The sequence below is a fragment of the Glycine max genome, chromosome 6 (genome assembly GCF_000004515.6).
Source record: "Glycine max cultivar Williams 82 chromosome 6, Glycine_max_v4.0, whole genome shotgun sequence".
Lineage (NCBI taxonomy): Eukaryota > Viridiplantae > Streptophyta > Magnoliopsida > Fabales > Fabaceae > Glycine > Glycine max.
In genome coordinates this window covers 3,197,207-3,220,598 of record NC_038242.2, presented here as the reverse complement: position 1 = coordinate 3,220,598, position 23,392 = coordinate 3,197,207, and the positions used below count along the sequence as shown (strand labels likewise).

Genomic DNA, 23,392 nt, shown 5'->3' with positions numbered 1-23,392 from the left:
AAAAATATCGATTGCGGGTGCTCATGAATGCCGTGGCAGTAGAATAAATAAAATTCCTATATGGCATTCAGGCTGTTTTATATATATAACAATTTTAAATCAGGCACGAGGGTTATTTGCTGCGGGCGGGACACTTATTCTTTACACCTGAGGCAGGGAAATGAGTAATTTTTAATATAACTATTGAATATATTATCATCCAGCGATATTTTGCATAAGAAAAAAATGTTTTGCATAAAAAAGTTATTATTTGATGATTTTTATTTAAATATTGGAATCGTTGTAGAAAGCAATATAAGTGTCTTTTGAGGGATGACTTTTGTCAATAGGCTTGTGATACGATACGAGTAAGGGTAGGCAATTGTCTGATACACCCCATTTTTTCTCTTTTGCACCCTTACTTTGTCTTTTAAAATTATTATTACCAAACTACCCTCAGATCCTTTAACCTTTCTCTTTTGTAGACCTGCATATAGTAGCCACTCACACACACCCCCTCCTGTGACCCTTTCATATTCATCCAATTGGGCGCATCTTATATTCCTTTCCTCATGTCGTTCAACACTTTCCTCTTGCAACATTGTTCGGCCCTTATTTACCCAAACATTTCATTCAATTCAACCTTGGTGATGGGTCTCCTTTGGTCCTAGCATAGTGTGGTGACGAAAAAAGATTAGATATTGGACTATTCACCCCACTCGGAATCATCCGAATATGCCTAAATTTTCTCCCAACAATTTCAATGCGTGAGAAACACACCCTTGATGTGTTCCATAGTGTTGGACGAGAGGAAAATCACATCCGAGTCAAACTTAAATTATTGGATTCGTGTTGCAGCTAGTTAATGGTTATTTTGTTTTCTTTGTAGTTTCTTCCTCCTCGCGACATATTCGGTGTCGGAGTGAGACAGTGATGTGTGATGGTGAGGTGCGGCGGTGAAGGGATCCTCTGTGAGACCACGAGTCCATGATGATGAAGTTCAAGTGTGATTGTGCAAGTTCAAGACTAGGTTTTTTCCGATCCCTTCACTACTTGACCAATGTTTGTTTCTGTTTCTGTGATTTTGTTTTGTTGTTCATGTTCGAGATCAATGTTCCTTGGCATTTGGTATGTGAGTTTTGCTGATCATTTGGTGTGTTAAATTGTGTTTCTTGTTGTTAACATTTTGGTATTGTGTCGAGCTACTAGCTATTGTTTTTGAAACTAAGAGACTAATTGATTGTTATATATTGGATTTTATCATCGTTGGGGAAATGGGAAGTTGCATATTTCCTCATATTTGTCAAAATTCCAATATTTTTAATATTAATTGAGTAGAGTGACATATGGGATATGAATAAATGATCTTCTATCAATTATTTCTTAGTATTAATGTCTTCGAAAATGACCGAAAATACTCCTTGTAGGTTTTGTGTATCAAGAAATGTTGTGGGTCAAAAGGCAGACATTGACTTTGGATGTTAGTATGGTATGACTAAAGAATAATTGGCCATTGTTTTGTTTACGGGTATTAATTCACTGTTGTTTTAGAATTGAAAAAAAAAGTGTTTTTTTTTCTCATAAGCAAATGGTATGGGCATACTAAGTTATTCTTAGTATGTTGGTTTATCTAAGACTAAAAGTCAACAATGCATCCCAATTTAATTTTCTTCTTTGGCGTATATAGTGAAAGTGGTGGTTGATTGGCATATTTTGTAGGACAATATCACATTATCATTGTTACATAATGTCATTGTTTGAATATATTAGCAAATGGTATGGGCATACTAAGTTATTCTTAGTATGTTGGTTTATCTAAGACTAAAAGTCAACAATGCATCCCGATTTAGTTTTCTTCTTTGGCGTATATAGTGAAAGTGGTGGTTGATTGGCATATTTTGTAGGACAATATCACATTATCATTGTTACATAATGTCTTTGTTTGAACATATTAGAGTTGACCATGTCTATTAGACATTAGAATCAATTTTTTGGTTGGTAACATTAAAAATTGAGATTATTTGGTTTGCTTTCTCTTCATTGAATTATTGTTAAAGTTTGTTATTTTGATTTATTTTAGGGTTGAAATATTTAGTTATGATTATATATATATATATATATATATATATATATATATATATATATATATATATATATATATATATATATATATATATATATATATTAATATATTTTTTAAATTGAGTAAACTCTTACGAGTTTGCAATTCAATTCTGAGTCGAGTTTATGGAGTCTCCACAAGTCTACGTAAAATCATGAGTCTGATAACCTTGGTTGTTGGTGTTTTCTTGATAGATTAAAGGAGGGGAGTGGTGAAGGAGAAGGTAAAGGAATCATAGATTGCTATGCAGAAAACTAAATGCCAGAATTACTCAATTCTAGAAAGAGTAATTTTAGAAAACAAAGTCGAAAAAGGAGTGCAGAGGTAAAAATTGGTGTGTTAATAGTAATATCTGTAAGGGTATTATACTGAACCAGAGATGTCTGTTGGCCCAATTGATGGTGTGGACCCAAAAGTGAACATCTGACCAAAGGAGCAGAATGGGCCGCATGAACCCAGACCTCAACGCGTTAAGACCACTTCAGTGTGGATGAAAGATTTATGATCATTTTATAAAATTTATGAAAAATCACATTACTTAATGAGATCTAACGAGAATGAGTATAATTTAAAAAATGTTCTCGTTCAAAAATAAATATTTTAATATAAAGGTGGATGATAAAAAAAATTCAAGGAATTGAATATATTGGTTTACTAAAAGATTTTTTTAGCATTTTGCATTTGAGCTCAATATTAAAAAAATAATAAGAAGTAGCAATTATTTCGTATTACGTTAATGCCATTAAGGCAAAGCTGAAAGAAGAAGAAACGAGATGTTGGAGGAAGAAAAGATGCTCAAATCTTGGACACAAATATGGGAGAAGCTGTAGAGAACTTTTACAACAAAAGGTGACAACAGTAAATTCAATTTTGCAGCTAAATAAATCTGTTGACCCCTGAAAAAGTAAGTCAAGAAACACAAACTTTGCAAGTGGAAAGGAAAGATAAAAAAAGCGATGGGCAGAGAAGCAAAAAAATCAAGCAACACAGTTGAATTATATGCATCACACATGTTTTTTGGCCCACAAAAATAAACAGAGTTAAAGAGTAATATGATCATACATATTGAGTCAAACTCAATAATAAACCCTCCTCACTTTGTGAAAAGTGTAACATGCCCCCATCTCCTCACCAACGTCAACCCCTCAACAATAAATAACTGTTCTAAGTTTTGTTAATTTTAACCTCAAGTGATACACACTGACACATAACAGCAAGATCCAATTAAAATAATTAATATTATTTTATGTTATTAATATATATATAAACTATTTTTATTAAATCAAATTAAATAATAATACTATCAATTTCACACGAAATTATTATTTTACTTAATTCATAAATGTATAAAATATTGAACCATTTTTATTAAACTAACGTTTAAAACAAAATAAAAACCAACATAATATATTTTTTTAAAAAAATTAAAGAAGTGGTATAACCTTTCAAGACTCTGAAGTTGTGTAGAAGATAATGACTTCTGTTTGAAATAAAAAATGTAAAATAATCGTATCTCAATTTTACGATTTTATATAAAAAATAAAAATAATAAGACAAATACGACTTATTTCAATTTAGAAATTAATTTAAAAACTACTCTCATTTAATTTAATATGCTGAAAAGGCCATCATCCAGCAAGTAGGCGTAGTAGTTATCTATATGGCAAAAAAACTACGAAAAAGCAATTCACGATGCTCACGACCTCATCACGGGTATCGGTACATGTTGAGAACTCAAGTGCCCTTTTTGGTTACACTATAAATTTCTTCGCCCTAAACTCAAAGTTAAAAGAAGGTTTTCATTATAATTAATTTAAAACTATTCAGTTTTAATAAACTTTTCGATCTAAAACAATTTTTTTTTATACTGAATTTCATTCAAACCTTAAATTTAACTTAGATAATCTGTCACATAAGAAAATAAGCAAATTGCCAGAAATTTGATACCATAAAAGTTGACTTTCGAAGACTCAAATCGGAAAAATAAACATTTTTATATAATTAAAAAATAGTTTAGTAATTAGCCCGGATCTCATATTCCAAATTAATAGAATAGAATAAGCAATCTTCTTTATTATTTCACTTCCAAATTCCAATAATAATAGTTTAATACTAGTACCATTGTATTCAATTTTTTTTTTTCATTTTTATTCTTTTCCTATCAGTTAGTAGTATTCTTTTTTGAATGGGTTCTTGAGCCACAGAGGAATGGTCACAAACTCACGTGTCCCGCTACCGCCCAACAATCAAAAGCAGTAAGGCACTAATTAATGGCTGTGTTTGGTCTGATATTTAGTGACTCAAAATATCACTTCCTATAGTTAAGATTAACTATTGAAAAAAACAAATTATTTCGATAACTAATTGTATTTTTTATATTTTATGAATATAATTAATTATTTTTTTTATAATATACAATACAAAACAAGCTTAATAGTTAAATATGTTAGATAAAAAAGTAACATGAAAATTTATTTCATTCTTCTTGTTCAAAAGAATCATTTTTAAAAATAAAACTATCAAAAATATGAAACATTTAAAGAGGAGTTTTGTAAGTTTTCTTTATATTTATATTTTAATACTAATAAAATTTTATATAACCCGGGAAATAATTGTATACCTTTCAGAATTATATGTTCAAAAATATTTTTTGATATAATTTTAACAATATTTATTATATTAAGAGTGTATTTAGAAGAAAAAAATTGATGAGAATTAAGATATAAAGTGAATAAGAATAGGTGAAATATAGAGTAAATTTAAGAATAATTGTTTTGAGAAAAATAGTGAAAAAATAATAAAAGAATAAAATATTTTAAAAAAAAAATCTAAAAATTGATAATCTTTTCCCACTGAAAATTGCTTAAATGATACATACACAATTAACCAGCATGTCTATGCTATTTCTCTATTCAAAGTGGATTAAGTGGAAATAAAGTGAATTTTTACCAGATAACCTCATTTTTAAACTTATCTTTCATTTGTTTTCTCTCCTTTCAATTTCCAAGTTAATTTTTTTTAGTAAACACAGTGTAAATTAATTTTTAATATAAATTGATTTTTTTAAATTCACTCTACAAATACATAACGAAAAATAATTTTAAGCTATCATGCTACCATTTAATGATAGACGAGTGCATAGACACCTTCTTTGGCTGTTTGTAAATTTAATTTGATAAAAGAACATGCGACATCATCTGGTGACAGAGATTTATTATAGAAGGAATGAGATTCTGATTACAGAGAGGATTTTCACGTGATTTCTGAGCTATGAATTCCTACTTTCCTTGTATCGTAGCGTATGCAATGGACAAATCCACATTTGGCAGTGTGATCCCAACACACGAAAATCACTTGAGTTCTGAGGTTGGTCCAAGAATGGCGATTGATCCACACTTATTACTGTTCCTGCTTCTGGCCCCGTCAAACGCACATTGCTCCAAACTCCAACGCCGTCATCTTCCTCCCTTTGTTTTCACCGACGCAACCGCCCTCCTCGTCTTCAAACTAAAAGCCGACGTTAACAACCACCTTGACTTCTCCCCCCTCACGCGCGGCCTCCGCTTCTGCGCGTGGCATGGCGTGGAATGCAACGGCCCCAAAGTGCTGCGTCTCGTTCTCCAAAACTTAGATCTCGGAGGCGCGTGGGCTCCCAAAACACTCACGCGTCTCGACCAGCTCCGAGTCCTCAGCTTGCAGAACAACTCACTCACCGGACCCATTCCAGACCTCACCGGCCTCTTCAATCTCAAAAGTCTCTTCCTTGATAACAACCACTTCACCGCCTCTCTCCCTCCCTCACTCTTCTCTCTCCACCGTCTCCGAAACTTGGATTTCTCTCACAACAACTTCTCCGGACCTATTCCCACCGCCTTCACCACCCTAGACCGCCTCCACAGCCTCCTTTTAAGCTTCAACTCCTTCAACGGTTCAATCCCCCCGTTTAACCAATCCTCTCTCAAAATCTTCCGAGCCTCCGCCAACAACCTCTCCGGCGCGGTTCCCGTGACGCCGACGGTCTTCCGTTTTCCGCCTTCTTCCTTCGCGTTAAACCCTCAACTCTGCGGCGAAATCATCCGCGTACAATGCCGTCCCGCACAGCCTTTCTTCGGACCCGTGGCGCCGCCTACGGCTGCGCTCGGCCAGAACGCGCAGGTTCACGGCGTCAACGGAATTATCCGGCAGCCGTACGAGAAGAAGCGCCACGACCGGAGGGCGCTGATTATTGGGTTCTCGGCCGGGATATTCGTTCTGGTTTGCTCGCTGGCGTGCTTGGCGGCGGCGGTGAGGAAGCAGAGGAGTCGGAGCAAGAAGGACGAGAGGACGGGGATGATGGCGGCTGATGCGGCGGCGAGGGAGGAGGGCGCGGCGGTTATGCGGATGGAGATGGAGGAGAAAGTAAAGAGAGCGGAGGTGGCGAAGAGTGGGGGTGAGGCGCAGGTGTACACGCTGGAGCAGCTGATGAAAGGTTCAGCGGAGCTATTAGGGAGAGGGTGTTTGGGAAGCACTTATAAGGCGGTTCTTGATAACCCTTTGATGGGCTTGGCATGCAACTAAGCAAGTGTTCCAGCGACACATGGGGTATTTTAAGATTGGATTAGATGGGGGAATTAATTAAACAAAGCATGGGTCTATGTTGGAGTGTCTGGTCTCTGTCGTGTAGCTAGCTGTTTTTTAGTACCTTACATTGCTAGATACCCGTTGAATTCGAGACAGGTAGATTTCGTTGAAAGGGGGAACATGGGAATTATTATGGTACGGGCATTCATATGTCTTTAAATCTATATAGCCGTTAGACGGGAGGAAGATGCTCTTAGAAAATTAAAATAAAATAAGAGAAATAAATAAAAATAAAATACAAAGTCTTAAATTAAATAATAAAATAATAGTAACAAACTAATTTTAATGGATAGAATATGAATCAACGTTGCACATAAAGAAGAAAAAAAATAGAAAAAGAAATAATTAGCCTACTCTTCCAAGATATTACAATCAGTTGATTTTGATTGTGTGGAGCCAAAGGATACTAAAATCTTCTAAACTCCAATGTTTGCTCTCAAGTATAAATTGCTGACGTTTATCTAGTAGTCCTTGTCCTTCTGGGACCCTACCCACCTAGCATCCTTGCTGCATGCATCTAACTACTAATTAGTGCTATATTCCTCGGTGAAAATGATCCTAGTGTGAATCCGGTTGATGCCCACCAAACTGCATTCAATCAACTACCCCGAATCCAACACCAATATTACTAACCATTCTTGATTTTTCTTTGTTTTCAATTAACACTATCTTTGTTCGGTTTTCTATGATCATTAGGCTTGATTTTCGCTTTTTATTTCCTATGTTAAAATGAGTAATCGAATACCCTACCTAAAAGGAGTCTTTTTTCATACCCACCTACACATGATTAACTTACATAAACATAATATTAAAGAACTAGAAATGATCCGTTGATAATTGCTAACTTTTTGGTGCAGGTTCGAGATCAAGCAGGGCAAGGCCATTGCATTGGACATCGTGCTTAAAAATAGCAGAGGACGTAGCACAAGGTCTGGCCTTCATCCACCAGGCATGGAGATTGGTCCATGGCAATCTCAAGTCCTCCAATGTTCTTCTTGGACCGGATTTTGAGGCATGCATTACTGATTACTGCCTTTCTGTGTTGACTCACCCATCCATATTCGATGAAGATGGGGACTCAGCAGCATACAGAGCTCCAGAAACTCGCAACCCCAATCATCACCCAACCCACAAATCCGATGTTTATGCGTATGGGATTTTGTTGCTTGAGCTTCTGACGGGGAAATTTCCCTCCGAGCTCCCATTCATGGTTCCTGGTGACATGTGAAGTTGGGTGAGGTCCATCAGGGATGACAATGAGAACGAAGATAACCGAATGTACATGCTTCTTCAGGTGGCTACAACTTGTAGCTTGACCTCACCTGAGCAGAGGCCAACTATGTGGCAGGTCTTGAAGATGTTGCAGGAAATCAAAGAGATTGTACTGTTGGAGGATAGTAGTCAATTAGACCTACGCAGTAGTAATGCCATACCTTAAGTCTTATTTTTTTTTCGGTTTAATTATGCGATAAACGGTGGATAGAAGGACAGAAGAGTAGTATATTAACCGGGTAAAAAAGTTAAGAAAGAAATCCAGAAATAATACTTTGTTGTATTCCTTAAATAGAATTTACCATCTTGGTATTAACCTTGTAGATTAGGGAGAGCGCATAACTTCCCTTTTAGACTAAATATTGCCATTCTTGGTTTCTTAGACTTTATTTTGAGCTTTTGTTTTTTAGTGTTGAAAACTATCAGTTGTGGGGCGGTCAAGTAGCCAACGAAATTCACTGCATCCCATTTTCGTCAAGTGAGTTAGCTTGCTGAGCGTGTCACTACTGAATTCTGCATCAGGGTTAACGAGTAAATTTCTATTTCTAATTTCGAAGGGCTTCTTTTTCCTTTATTATTACTATGGCAATGGGTCCGTACGATTATTGAGTGTCAATTAAAATAGATATGCATTACATTTTTGTTCCTTTGGAAGTCGGTGTGGTGTGTTTGGATAATTTTCAAAATTATTATAAATCATAGTGAGGCAAGTTAACTTTGATTTTGATCAAATTTTGTATGTTTAGATTATTTTAAAATATGGTAGAATTGAAGTAAATACAAATAAATTTCACTTCTACTAAAATCAATTCTATTTGGATTTTAACTTATTTATCCTCACCTCAATACTCTCATGTTTATAAAAAAAATAGTTAAAAAGTCTTTATATTAAATGTTTATGTTAATTTAATACTTTTATTATTTATTTTATCCAATTTTAATGTTTTTATAAGGGATGTTGTATTTCAAACGTTAGCGTATTTACATATTGGCTTAATTTTAATTATATATATAACTAATTATAATAAAAAAGTACATATAGATATTAAAATTCATTTTAGTCATTATATCTTCAAAATCAATTTTGATTCAAAATATTTAAATAATATTCTCTTAAAACATTATTTTTATGATATTTATTATTTAAACAAAAATCACGTCACTTCATGATTAAAATCAAGTTTTTGCCACCCAAATACACGCTGAGTTTGTTTTTGGGCTTAGTCCAGCGATGTGTCCAGGGAAAAAGAAGCACGGCAAATTCTCACCAGTAACTATTGTCCATCAATGATGTTGTCTCATACATGAGAGAATTTTTTTTACAAAATTTGCTAATGCGAGCTAAGGTTTATTTCATATTTTCTTTATTTTTTCTCTTAGAAATCTTTCCGGAGAAACTTACCCAAACAATAACATGTCTTTACTTAAAGTCGCCCTTATTAGACGGCGACATGAGACAATCGCTGATGTTATTATACATCTGTATGGTAGAATAACTTTCAATATATAGTAGCTAATGTTCTTTACACACAAGAAGCACTAGAGAATTAAAAAAAAAAAAAAAAACTACACAAGAATTTCCTTCTGTTATGTGACAAATGCTACAACATATAGCCTATCAACAAAATCAATTTGCTTAAACACAATAGGACCGTAAGAGCTTGCAATAAGCAATAAACTACAAAATAAGCTTCCCAAGACTTGACAAAAGAATCTTCCTTTTGTTTCTTTGTAGTGTTAGTATGAATAGACTGTTTTCCAAGATAGTTTGTCTGTCCAGAATCTACGACTGTCTTCAAGCAAGCGACATCTTTGTTTTTTCATTATTTGGGTATCTCTGTCCAGACATTACACATTGCAACATACCTCCAAGATGCTTCATATGCACAAATTATGGCAAAATTTCCAAGATCTGGACAGCATTATTCAAGACTGACAGGTATATACATTTCTTCAGTAACCAATTATATTACACTGTTGCAAGAAACGAGGAGTGTCAGATCAATGTATCTTTACCATTAAAAAAAAGAGTGTTTGGACTTTGGATAATAATCTTCAAGTCATATATAACTAAAAATTAACACAGAATTAGATAAAAATGAAAAAGATAAAGGTCGGATGTGTATTCGTTCAAAGAAGGATATAATTTTGCAAGACCATATCTTCGGCAGTGACGAAATGGTTTGCATGAAATTTTTATTAAAGACATAAATTTTAAATGAAGGGTTACTGCTTATTACCTGCACCTAATGCCCTGTTATTTCCAATGCCATGTGTCTATGATAATTCTCGTAGGTTGAAATATGCCGAGCCACATGAACTGGGCTGATCCTAAAGAAGATCACCTGATACGTGGCAAAGGCTGTGAGCGTGGTTTTGTTCTCATGATTGTCTCATCACTGTGTCCTATCCATTCTGAAAGTCTCCATGGTTTCTGCCACTTCCACTTGAATTGTAGTAGCCACTGATGATGACTTCTTTTCCACCTCCATAACTTTCCAGAAGCTTGTCCTACAATTGTTAGTTTTTTCATTGACAGCTGTCCGATGGGTACCATCTGCATTAACAGCAAATTCACATCCGTATCTAATATAAGACTTATACAGATTCAAATGAAGATTAACTTACCCTTCTACCCTGATCTACAAATGCTGCTGATTCCCTCACCAAACCATTGGCAACCCCTGGCGTGTATTTTAGCTGTTTAGACACTGGAGATAAGGGCCCCTTCATGTCTTCGACATATTGTTTCGATGGATTTGGGGAGTCTCCCTGTTGAAGTTGAGTGATGATAAGTTAAGTGTACGTAGTAAACTACTTACAAAGGAAGCAATTATTTGATAACCAATGCTATGATATACAAAAATAAAAGAATGCAACCAAAAGTTTGCTGCAACAACCACAAAATATCAGCTGCCACTCATTATGACAATAATTGGCAGAATCCTAATAAAGGTGACAGTTGTGACTCATGAGAAATTATGAAGCTATCAGAAAATCCTCCATTATGGTCGAACTACTACTAAGTACTGGGCTGGAAACTAAGTAATGTAACATAATTGTCCTTTGCTACTACTAAGTACTGGAAACCTTAAAACTATGCTAGATAGAGGTTAAACTATCAACTTCAAATTCATTTATAATCAAGCTCCAAAGGTCTCCGATTTAGGTAGCTGTAGCATCATGACAGTGTAAGCCTAAAGAATCTCATTATTTTGGTTTACTTTGATTACTGTGCAGATTCTACTAGTTCAAGACATTACTAGACTAAATAATATTTTCAGGTACAAGGATTAGTCAGCTGTTACTTCTGTTCACATTATAGGTCTCAAGTATTTTGATCAATTTGTCAAGGATTAATAGGTCAAGTATTGAGGTATAGTTGGTTGAGTTAATTTGGAATTAAGCTTTACACTTTTTTGGTAAAACAAAAATTTGGAATACAACTTTTTTTTTTGTTTCCTAGTCAACAAGATGTGTGACAACTGACAACCACCTTTTATGTGTGATAACCAAGAAATGAAGAACCTTGAGTGTCCTGCCGAGGTTAATTTCTTCTACTCCAAAAAGCCTATTTTTTTTCTTCAACTTGATCAGGTGCCTGGATCTGATTCTTTGACAGACAGTACTATAATTATTTATCTATTTTAAACCCTAGTTGGTTTTTGCTTGAATCTACTCTAGAACCCATCAAATCCTAAATCCAAAATTTGCAGACCGTTCACAGCCTGGGAGCAGCACTCAATATCAACAATTAAACGCCAAAGTAGTTTATATATTTACTCTAAACCATAGTTGATTTTTGCTTAAATCTATTCTAGAATCCATCATATCCTAAATCCAATTTTGTACTGTTCTCATCCAGGGAGCAGCACTCAATCAATATTTAAGCACCAAAGTATAAAGTTCAGGCATATCTCCCTAAATCATAGGCTTCTTGGCATATAATGCTTCACCAAGTAACAATAATCTTACAGATGGTGGTGTAGCCAATGTGGTTCCAACAGCTTGCTCTCTCACTTTTAGCTCCTTCTCAACTTCTTTTCTCTTCATCTCGCTTTGCCGTAAGAGACCGACAAGTTCTTTGACTTGATCTTTCATTTCTCTGATCTCCATGTCGTTCTCCCAGAGTTGGCACCTATTGTTAACATAGGAACTCATACTTCAAATTTCAACGCTATACAGTATAGCATATGCCAATTTCACTATGAAATACTCAATAAAATAAACAAGTTTATACAGTAATTTAACATGACCTAGCATCTGCAACAGAATTAAACATATATTGAAGCAAATTCTTGGCTTCTCCCATAGAGCGCAGCTGATTCCAGCGTCCACGATTTGAGAAGGCTCGTTCTCTTTCTTCTGCCTCGGAAAGTTGAGAAGCCATTGCCACAAGTGAATTAGATGATATGCTCAGCATGTTTTCAAGTGAAGCTATTTTGGCCATTCTTGCATTTGGTGACATGGAGGATGCCCTGGAAAGACAAGTTTTAGAAGTAACCAGGAAAACAGATGTTATACTTCATATATTCCACACATTATTATTTCAAATATCCAATATTTTTGAGAAGTTAAGAGGCAGGCATTAGCAAATTAAATTAAATTTATACAAAAAATAAAATTAACCTGGCAAATCCATTCTTTCTTGGAGGACTGAGACCCTTTGCAGCAAACTCATTTACTTGCTTCAGCATGGCTAATTCCTCTGCAAGGGCAGCTCGCCTGAAGATTGCATTATAAAATTATAGACTACCCATTATAGATCAATCAGTAGCAAAAATAAGTATTGAACATGTGTTACATACACTTGGCTCTGTTTCTCATACTCAAAACGGACTTCATGCTCTTTTACCATGACTTCTAGTTCATGATCAAGCCACCGCTGTAAAGACTTCTCATTGCCCTAAAGATGAAGCTCAAAACTTTGTTAAGACCACGTGATATTAAAGCCAATCTAAAAGAAGGAAGGAGCATTCATTACCTGACCATTTGCTCCACTTCCATTCATTGTAACTGAAAGATGAAAAAAAATTTGAATACTAAACAAAAGAGTACATGCAATGATACCATCATGCAATTTATTAAAAGACAGTCCTTTCTATTTTAAGACATTTTAAAAAAACATTCATTTCTAACAGTCTGATAAGCCAAAACCGGATTTTTTAATATCCCATACAATTGGAAATATTAAATTACTAAAAATGAGCATCTTCTGTCTTGGACTCTCGAAAACTTGAATTGATTATGGTCTATAAAAATCACACCTAAAGTTTCTCGGCTGGAAGTTTTACGTGCTTCTAGCAACTCCTTTAACCTCTTGGTGGCCATTGCAGCTTCTTCAGTTTTTCTCTGAAGAACCTGAAAGATATACACATTTATTTAACACAAGCAGTTAATCCTGTATCATCCATGACAATCAAAAAAGTCAACATTAACATCAAATGTTGGTTCTCTGAATTAGTCCTTTTTCCTATTATGAATTTTGCATGTTGAGTGGAAAAAATAAAAGGAGGTATTTCATCACATGTCTATTTGTTATAGCTTCTTAAAATCACAATAAAAAGATGGTTTATATAACTTAAAAAGAAGAACCGACTTTCTGCGTATTTGACATCATCTGGAGGAATAAAATATACATTTTCTAATTTTAAGCACGAGTGAATATTAATCTTTAATAGTGTGCGGATAACTCAACAAGTCGAAACACTTTAGAAATGCACGAATTCAACTTCATTTTCTAAACATGATATTTTGGGGGAACTCTTTGTAAGGTAGTACCTCTAAATTGAATTTGAACCATAACACACATCTTACGGTTCTAGAATCTAGACTCTTCAATTCATTTGAACAATTTTTCTTTACTTTTCATTACACTTATTTTAATAAAAGCTCAACAATAAAATGCAAAGGCAGACTCTTAACAGTCTTTTAGTAATTAACCCATACAGCATGCAAAAAGTCCTCCAGCTCCCTGCTCCAAAAAGCCACTGGGTATTGGGGGAGGTGGGGGGGGTACTGTCCCACCACAGTTTTCTCAGTCTTAATATTTATCCCTAATGTAGACAAAATCATCATTCTTGCGGATTAGAGATTATTAATAGTTTGAAGTAAACACCAAACAATTTTCTCAAAGGTCAAAGTGAACTTATTGCTAAAGTAGGCATACTTTTTAAATACTTGCAGGAGTATCTACTAAGGGGAAGTCTATGTATAAATGCTTAAAATCACTCCAATTTGCCAAGAGCATTAGCAAAAGTCAATTTCATATTACAGGAGATTAATTTTATAAAGTACATGAAGCAAAAATATTATGCAAAACATAGTAAAAATCAAACAACTCAGAAATACTTGCCAATTTCTGCCGCTGATTTAAAGGAGATTAATTTGCCAAGAGCATTAGCAAAAGTCAATTTCATATTACAGGAGATTAATTTTATAAAGTACATGAAGCAAAAATATTATGCAAAACATAGTAAAAATCAAACAACTCAGAAATACTTGCCAATTTCTGCCGATGATTCAAAGCCTGCAGCTTGTGTCTTTCATACTCATTTCTTCTTCCCTCCTTCTTTAACTGCTTTTGCAAAAGGCAAGGTGATCAATTATCACATTAACAATAAATGTATATATAAGTGAAAGCTAACATTGTTTCTAAATATAACTTTTGTATATGCTATTTGCAAACTTTGGAGTAGACTGAGTAGTCAGGACTCAGGACTCACTTTAAATTAATCAAGAATTGATTATTATTTTACAAAGAAACATTAAATTGATAACTAAGATGTTGTTAAGAAGTAGCATGAACAAATTCAAGAAATTGAAAAAATAGGAAGCTTGACGACATACTTGCAACAGCTCTTTCTCTCTAGACGCTTTCCACTGCCGAAACTGTTCGGCTTCTTGTTTTATCCTTTGCTGCAGTTGAACCTGCAACCTTATTCAAGTTATAACAGAGAGAGTGTATTAAATGATTTTACAACCATGGATTAGAAGAAATACAGCAGTCAACCTTTTGGGCTTTTATACACTGTATTTCATCTTGCAGTCTCTTTGCTGCTTCATCACTTTTTTGCTTTTGCTTCAGAAGTTGGACCTGACTCTCTTGCTTCTTCTTCAGATCCAGAATCTAGTGGGCAGAGTTTCGAAAAGTTTTTTTTTTGTAATTTAGAATATCTTCTGAAATGGAAAATAAATTTAAATTTCATATAAAAATTTGAGGATGAGGCACCTGTGCTTCAAGTGTTTTCAATTTTTGGGCATGGATATCCTCTAATTTCTGTGTTTGTCCATCAGTATTGGCAGCAAGATTTTCAACTTCAGCCAAAAGACAATCTCTCTCTCTCTGTATTCATAAAGCAAGCGCATATATGAATTTTAATTTTTTTTGTAGTATTGAAAAATTTGCATAACTGATATTGAACCTGCACTACTCTCTTCTCATCCTCTAATTCCATTATCTTTCTTCCAAAGTGCTGCTTGAGTACTTCAGCATCAGATATTCCAAAAAGCTTCATCTCAGACTGTATAGACATCAATAACAATATGTAAATTAATAAAAATATGACACAGGAGAAAATATAGAAGAAACTACTAAAAGAATCTAACTATAATATTTTCTAATTCTCCAATAATGTTGGTAGAAAACCATTCTACTGCTTTAGTGATATGCTTTGCTTTTGTTGTCTTGTTAAATTATTAAGTTCCCATATGATGAATAATCTGATAATTTTCAATAGCATAACAAAATAAGATATGTGCCAAAGTTACAACAAAAAAATGGACTCAAGTATTACACAATCATTTACTAAGCAGGAACCATATCAAGCATCAGAAATAAATTTCTCACTAAGGATTGTGAAATTATAGAAAAAAAGTTGCTCATTGTTGCGTTGATTTTAATACACTATTGATTGATGCATAGTGTGTCATGGGTATGCATGTAATTACACATATACACTGCAACAACCTCTTTCTGCTGCAAGCGTTTATTCAATTCATGTAACTCTCTATCCATACTATTCTGGAGAAGTGTGTGCTCCCACTCTTTTGCTACTTCTTCCATTTCCCTAGAATCACCTGTTAAAAATGGCAATTAGCATCCTGAATCATTGCAGTTCAAACTACATTTTATTGAATAGTAGCATTGAAAGAGATAGACAAAGAACTGAGCAACTGCATGTTTTTAGAAGGCCAAAGAAGAGGCTTACCCACAGTTTCACTCATTGGATATTCAGCTTCTGTGATAGGTAAGCTCCTCTTAACTGCATCAGTCTTCACAATGTATGTGCTACCATCCTGAAAAACAAAGTTTTAAACCGTGCATGCATAAATTAGCAAGTCAATATCTCAAACTCACTTTAATAAGTGGAATGTAAATAATGAGATGAGATGAAAAGATATAAATATAGGCATCAAAATTGTATCTGAGAAAAATATTCTTAAGATAAAGATGAATATTAGCATTTAGTAAGAGAAAGTATGAGGCATACATAAGCTTCCCTTTCACTTTGTTCTACAATAGGGCATCTACTACGGTATTCATGAAGTTCACGGCAAAGATCTTCATTAGCAGCTTCAAGCCAAGTAATTCTTTCCTTAAGGACCTACATAATCAGTTATAAGATGATTATATATTTACGATAAATACAAACCATTTCAATGTATGCAATTAAAGTAAATCATATTATAAGTCTCTACACAAATAGAGGCACAAAATCCAATTAAGGCCAGGGCACCTTTCTTTTGAATAACCAACACTATATAATATTGATTGGTATGCAACCATTCACCATAAAACTAAACCATTTAACGCTACTACTAGCCTATTATACGAAATATATTGAAGTAATCAAGACATCAATTAAGATTAAAGTTAATTCAATCCAACTACCTGAACTTCCTCAGAAGAGCCGCCAGCACGAGCACAAAGTTCTGCCTGCAAATACTCTAGTTGTTGTCGCATTTTTAGCATCTCATTGGACATGGGGTCTCTATTGATCTACAGAAGAACAAACAAGCAAGCATCAATCAAAACAAAATTATCTTGATTTTTCCAAATGAAAGATGGGGAACAAAAATATCTAAACAGATACATACAACAGGCTTATTTTGGATGTTGCGTGCACGATTTGCATACTTCAAAGTGTTAAGGGTTTCCTCAGCATTAATATCAGCAGGACTTATGCAGGCTGAAATAGAAATGTCATTTAATGTAAGAAGATTAGAAGAAAATCAAAACATATATTTAACAACAGCTTGTATTAAGATGCAACATGAAAGGTTTCGAAGAAAAACAGTAACACAAAACAGAGCATTCTAATTCTTGCTATCAATCATTTATTACCAGAGAAGTTGCAATAAGTTCAAATCTGCTGAAAAATAATTTATTTCCAGTGTAGGGGGAAAAAGTTTGAGAATGTAAAATACAAAATCATGAGTTTATGCGTTATTATGGCATTTGTTAATACATCTATAACATTTCAAGCCTCCTTTGTACTTTTGTTCATAAGAAAGACACAATTGTGCTCATGAATGTGAACATTAAAGAGCTGAAAGGGGTTAAGAATCAGATTGGTAATTTGATATCTGTGCTGAAGATTGGAATGTTATTTGAAGCTAAAGGCCACTTAAGGGAGCCAAGAAGTATAGTATTTGTTGGTATACTGAAAAGTAAGAGAAACAACTGACCTATCATGACAGTTCTGCTGTTACCTCCTAGTGAATCCTGCAAAATCATTTAACTTTCATCTATAAATATATTATTGAATAATATAAAAATGATTAAACTAAAAAAATCAAAGAAAATTAGAAAACAAAATATTTTGTATGCATGTTTCCTTTCTTATATTGTCTTCTTTTATTAGCAATAATTATTTCTCTTATCTAGGCGATTGCAATATTCTAGTTGAGAATGAACCAGATCAACATAGGTGAGTTTTTGTGATACAAAAGGATATGTTTGTAGCGTAACACAACCTGAAAATATAAGTGATAGGCCCATAACAATTGGGCCTCCAATCAAGGTGCATAGGAGAAGGAAGGGAAGAAATATGAACATAATTGGGAACACAAATTCTCAAATCTGTTGGAGAGGAAGTGGAGGGATCTAACAGAATGGACAGCTGTCACAAGGAGATTGTAGACGGAGGTATTGTGAATCATGCAAGGGAATGTGAATATGAAAAGCTCGTGCTATCAGTTCCGATTCTGTATCCTTTTTAATTCTATAGTACATGTCTGAGTTCCTATAAAAGAGCTTCCTATGGATTTATGTGATGATTTTGGAGAAATGACTGATAGAGTGGACAGTGATTCTTATCCAAACAAAATACCTTTTACATCATAATAAAGAAAAGTGAGTGCTGCAAAAAGGAAGCTAAATATAAAGATATCAAACCTGCAAAAGCCTTGTAAGTTTACTATCCCTATATGGAACATGAACACCTTCCTTTCGCTTCTTTTCGTCACCAAGTGCACTAATAACATTACCAAGTGCTAGGAGGCCTTTGTTAATGTGAACTCCTGTTTGAAAGATTAAATAACTAGTGAATATGTGTTCTCAAGAGCATGCTTAAACGATAAAGATGAAAAAATGTCCCTAACTAACCTTCCTTAAAACGCAGACCATCTGAACCTGTTCTTTTAGCTCGTTCTGATCCAGCAAGATCTACTAAGTGCAACTTGGCACAAAGATACTCTTCATTCATGGTATCATTTGAACAGCTGTCACCAGGAATATTGAGCTTGCGCATTTGCTCTAGTGTGATGGTAAAGATGGCGTGAGATCGACTAGTTGGACACATAAAAGAAGAAGAATAAGTAATAGAACTCCAGCAGAATAAACAGTAACAGCAGTTAGAAGCAAAACTTTTTAATCATGGATTAGTACCAGCAAGTAAATTGCTGGAAGGTTCATTGCAAGCATTCTTGCAGAGACAAAAGATCCATGTATTAATTATGAGTAAATAGTTTATGCACTAAAGTGTAAAGGGCTTTTACGATATCATTCAATCACAAATAACCATGTATGGCAAGTTTGTTGAATTTTACAATAACTACCTTAAAAGACACAAACTTACCATTCAGTGTACAGAAACTACACTAATTATTTACTATAATAACCAGAAATCCAAAACATTTCATACATAGCTTATTATTAAGTCAATCTAACTGTTGGATGCTTAAACTGCCAGTACAGTTTAGAACATAGGAACGTTACTTAAAGGTAAACAATATTCAATTTTATCAGTTAGTTATTGATTTCCTATCTTGCAGTCATATGTTATCCAAAGGCAGTGATGGATTTATATGTTATGTGTTGGTGGCAATTGCCCCCACTAACTTCAATTTTTTTCTTAATGAAATATAGATGTGTGCTTATAAATTTGCCCCAAAATTTAAAATGTAGTATAAAAGTTATGAGTATTAACCCCACAAATTTATAAATATAAGCATTGTTCTCAAAATATAAAATTTCTAGATCCGTCACTGTCCAAAGGTAGTTAATCAGATTTAAAATATTTGATGGATAAAAACTAATCTGTGTAGATCAAATAAGAGAAGAAAAAACACATTATCAACCTAGATTGGTTGTTCATATTTGTGCTCCCAGTTGCTCTGCTCAATGATCCCTGCTCCAAGCAAGCAGCCATTTCTTTTAGTGTTGCTACACTAACTTCAGTAGATCCTGCAAGGGTGATGACACCATTTGATGTCTCACGAATTTGTATTGGTGGCTTCCCAGGAGAGGTCATTTTTCCTGCATGTCCGTTTGCAGTTTCTGGTTTACTCATGGAGGAGGTATCCAGCAAGTCTCTTACTTCTTCTTTTAGAATCTTTTCACAATTAAATATTATGGTCAAATACTTAATCTAAATATTTTTGCGCATAAAAATATATTAGCTTCATATACTAAAGCACAACTAAACTATGAAAACCATGCTGCAAGCAGTAACGAACTGATGACACACCTCAATAAAGGAAACATGCAACTGAAAATCAATCTGGTGCTTTAGGGTCCCAATTTTGCTAAACAAAACATTCATAACTTGGGGTACTATTCCTGTTTGACAACCATCTTTAAAGCCAGTTCCCATGGTGTACGTTTTCCCAGAACCTGTCTGCAGTAGAGTGAAAGTGTCAAATGCATAAGAGACCAGTGTAGTAGCATGTAACTTTTCCTTTAGCAGAAACTATACCTGACCATATGCGAGAACAGTAGCATTATATCCTTGAAACAAACCATCAATAAGGGGAGCAACGCATTCTTCAAACATGGAACTTGAGGGAGAACCGGTGCTTCCATAGACATGATCAAATGTAAAGGAGTGGGCACCAATTTGTACCTGTATTTTATGGTGACAATCAGCACACGATTCCCCAGCCAAGTTTTTAGCTACTTCAAAGATACTATTATTGGGTACATTTTCAGATATAGGTGTCCCAATGACTTAAAAATAAACCATAAGCAATCTGCATCCATTCAAACATGCAAGTTACATGAAAAATATACTAATCACTAGCTTTCTTTGAAAAATAAGAGAATCACTAACAGATTTCAATAGGAGATAAAAAAAAATACAGAAATACCCACTGTAATGACTTTAAGAAGAAGAAGAAATTATGACCTATTAAAAAAAAACTGAAGATAATATCTGAGGCGATACAGTAGTGTAATTTTAACATTAGAAACCGAAAAACAGGAACGGCAAAAACTAACGCAGCAAGCAATTGAACCAAAGTCCTGATGATACAAAGAAATTAAAGAGCTACTTTCATTAATTATGTTTAATTGGTGTGCCTCTGCAAAGTTGCGTAGAATGATTGATGAATTGTTACCATAAAATATATATATATATATATAAGTTAACCGTTCAAAACACTGCATCATAGTAACTGATGGACTAAAGATCGTACGAAACATAAAAGCAGAAACTGCATAACAGGGTAAAAGCCTTCTTCACTTACTCTCGTTGAAAATACAAGACGAAGTATAGCTACCAAAAACATACCCTATTTCCGCAAAACAAGGTTTTAGAAACTTACGTTACGACTTACGAGTCAAGCCTAAGTAAGGCTAGAATGACACAAGCCAGAAATAGACACAAGTAAAAAATATCCAAATTAGGTAAGTATATCAGATCACAAAAGTAATTCCAATTCCAAACTCTATAACGCATGTTTAGTTACGTAAGCAAGCAGTTTCGGATCCAGATCTCTCACAAGTCACGGCTGAGAAGATTAATACTAATAATAGCTAGCATGCGAAACTGAAATACTGTCGGGAGAGTCAACGACAATGCGCTTCAGTTCGTATTCACATTTGACTATAGCGAAGGTTAAACGATACCGTTGAGTTAAGAGAGTAAGTATGCACCTGCGGCTTCCCTGAAACGATGGTGACGCAGTCTTTGCATCCTTGAAGCTTCTCGTCGGCGATGAGTGGCCGTACATGAACTGCGACCTTGACGCAGCAATCTTCCCCTGCTTCCATGTGGAAGCAGCGTAGTAACAGAGAGGCGCAGAGAGAGGGAGAGAGTGAATCAAAGAAGAATTTGCTTGCACGAGAAAGAAGGTGTGAAACGGAGAGAGTGTTGTTGTTCTTCTCCGACAATGCTAGAGAGAGAAAGTAATATAATTAGAAGAGGTGAGAGAGAGCGTGTGGGAAAAAGGGTAGTTGTGGAAACGAGGCGCGCCAGGTATCTGTAAGAACAACCACCACCATCATTTTCCCTTCACCTTCACTGCATTGTGGTCGCGTGCTTTCAACCTTTTCTCACCTTCTTTCCCAATTTACCCCTCCTCAACAACGACCTTGTACAACTCTACTCCCCGCAGCCGCATCAAAGCTTCTCTTCCGGCATTTACCATTTTACCCGCACCCTCGTCTTCTTAATGTGTTTGGTTTTTAGTCTAATGTAATATTACAGCGTTAATTCACCCAGACAATTTTTAAAGACAAAATTATGAAATCTAAGTGAGCTAAAATATACTATTTTCAATATAATAACCATAATCATTAAGCAAATTTAGAGTCACAACATCTATAGTAGAATGAGGGCGCAAGTCATATACATAGGCCGCATGGCCTACTAGCCCCTTAGCCTCGACAAAGTATTAAGGGACTAGAAAGATTACTATTTCGATATACCAAAAAATCTTACATCCCTTAAAATCAAGAATAATGGTACTAGTAATTTATTACCACTCTCATTTCTTAACCTACTAGGACACTTTTCAAAAATAAATAAAAGCATGAGGTATATGGGAGCTTAACCAAATACACTGGAGTAGTATTTTTTATTGTTATTTCTTTATTTTCCAAAAAGTTAGAAAAAGAAAAAATAATAGATATTCGACGTGGTCCAGAATTAAGAAAATGCTCAATGAATTCACCTAATGTTTTTTTTTTGACGGAAAATGATATTAAAAAGAAAGTAAATGAAAGGGGCTGGGCTTGAAAAGGAGGAAGCTATAGAAAATGGAACAAACCTAGCTAACGTAATCTAGTTGGGATGTGGATTTGAGAACAAAGGTAGGAAAAGGAATAACACAACGCACAAAGCCACGTGACGCGGAACCAGATACAGACACCATTATGGAGAGAAAGGGGGGAGGTTTGCGTCTTTGACGGTACCCAGTCATAATCACTGACGTCCACATTTCACAGGTGCCATAGTATATGTGTTTGTTCTTTTGTTTCTGTGACACCGCGTTTGCATGTGTGCACATACGTCGTGAAAGAAAACATTCTAGGTTTTTAATTTCTCATCCTCCACGCACTTGTTTGTGCCCCCCAAATCTTGCTCAACTATTATCTCTGAATATGTAAATGTCAATGATATACAATTTATCGTATATCATGCATGTTTAAATTTTGTATTTGTCTTTCTTTTATTAACTAAACTAATTTAAGAAAATACAAGCATGTATCATTGCAGCTGGATATACAGTCGCATTATGCGTTAAATATTCAGACCAAAAAAATGTTTTTCACATTGATTTTATCTGGTTAACGTTCAAGTAATGTATCCTTTAAAAGATACATGTAACCTCATAAAAAATACATATATCTTTTTTATCAATTTTTTTTACTAAAAATAAATGAATATAAAATTTGATATAATTAATCTTGTTATATTATAATTTAATGAAGGCTTGGGTATTTATTTTCGTAAAATATTGGAAGCCGTTACTTTAGCCGACTTAGACAACTCTAACTCATAACTCTTCATAAATTATATAGGGAGAAGGGGCATTGAAAAAGAAAAAGACTAAAGATGCAGATTACACTGAAAGAGCCGGGAGCAGAACAAATAAATTAACACAAGGAAAGGTTTTTATGGTATTGAATATTGATTACATGTCTTATTTACGAGAGATACAATTTAGTTTTAC

At 34.5% G+C, this 23,392-nt stretch overlaps 1 protein-coding gene and 1 pseudogene across 4 annotated transcripts; one reads left to right on the top strand and one right to left on the bottom strand.

Annotated features, from left to right (window-relative positions):
• Positions 1 to 5,137: 5,137 nt before the first annotated feature.
• On the top strand, positions 5,138 to 8,417 carry LOC100790805 (probable inactive receptor kinase At5g67200; annotated as a pseudogene). The gene is made up of 2 exons (XR_005891793.1): positions 5,138 to 6,652; positions 7,569 to 8,417. The product of XR_005891793.1 is annotated as a probable inactive receptor kinase At5g67200 (transcript).
• A 1,061-nt stretch (positions 8,418 to 9,478) lies between these two features.
• LOC100788498 (kinesin-like protein KIN-4A) lies at positions 9,479 to 21,875 on the bottom strand. Of its 3 annotated transcripts, none has more exons than XM_006581184.3 (26): positions 21,372 to 21,875; positions 20,194 to 20,340; positions 19,966 to 20,115; positions 19,577 to 19,830; positions 18,603 to 18,784; positions 18,393 to 18,517; positions 17,684 to 17,720; positions 17,093 to 17,184; positions 16,887 to 16,994; positions 16,486 to 16,599; positions 16,204 to 16,291; positions 15,963 to 16,072; positions 15,418 to 15,516; positions 15,225 to 15,338; positions 15,006 to 15,122; positions 14,843 to 14,923; positions 14,499 to 14,570; positions 13,261 to 13,354; positions 12,978 to 13,009; positions 12,802 to 12,899; positions 12,623 to 12,718; positions 12,250 to 12,471; positions 11,969 to 12,131; positions 10,622 to 10,765; positions 10,234 to 10,504; positions 9,479 to 9,967 (listed from the first exon to the last, which is right to left on the bottom strand). In XM_006581184.3, exons 1-25 carry the CDS (start codon positions 21,486 to 21,488, stop codon positions 10,400 to 10,402), a joined length of 2,961 nt encoding a protein of 986 aa, XP_006581247.2. In that variant the 5' UTR covers positions 21,489 to 21,875; the 3' UTR covers positions 9,479 to 9,967; positions 10,234 to 10,399. The 3 variants fall into 3 exon arrangements, with proteins under 3 accessions (XP_006581247.2, XP_003525900.2, XP_040872158.1); XM_003525852.5 differs by having other exon boundaries at positions 10,234 to 10,550; positions 21,372 to 21,868; XM_041016224.1 differs by lacking the exon at positions 21,372 to 21,875 and having other exon boundaries at positions 10,234 to 10,550; positions 19,966 to 20,111; positions 20,194 to 20,310.
• Positions 21,876 to 23,392: the final 1,517 nt, after the last annotated feature.

What these genes read in the sequence shown, in the direction of transcription:
- LOC100788498 (XM_003525852.5), bottom strand. Translation starts at nt 21,488, where the DNA reads ATGGAAGCAGGGGAAGATTGCTGCGTCAAGGTCGCAGTTCATGTACGG. An exon ending in TCCAATGAGTGAAACTGTGG is followed by an intron (nt 16,073 to 16,203) that starts GTAAGCCTCTTC and finishes CATTTTTAACAG; the next exon opens with GTGATTCTAGGGAAATGGAA. An exon ending in GAGAGAAAGAGCTGTTGCAA is followed by an intron (nt 14,571 to 14,842) that starts GTATGTCGTCAA and finishes TTGCAAAAGCAG; the next exon opens with TTAAAGAAGGAGGGAAGAAG.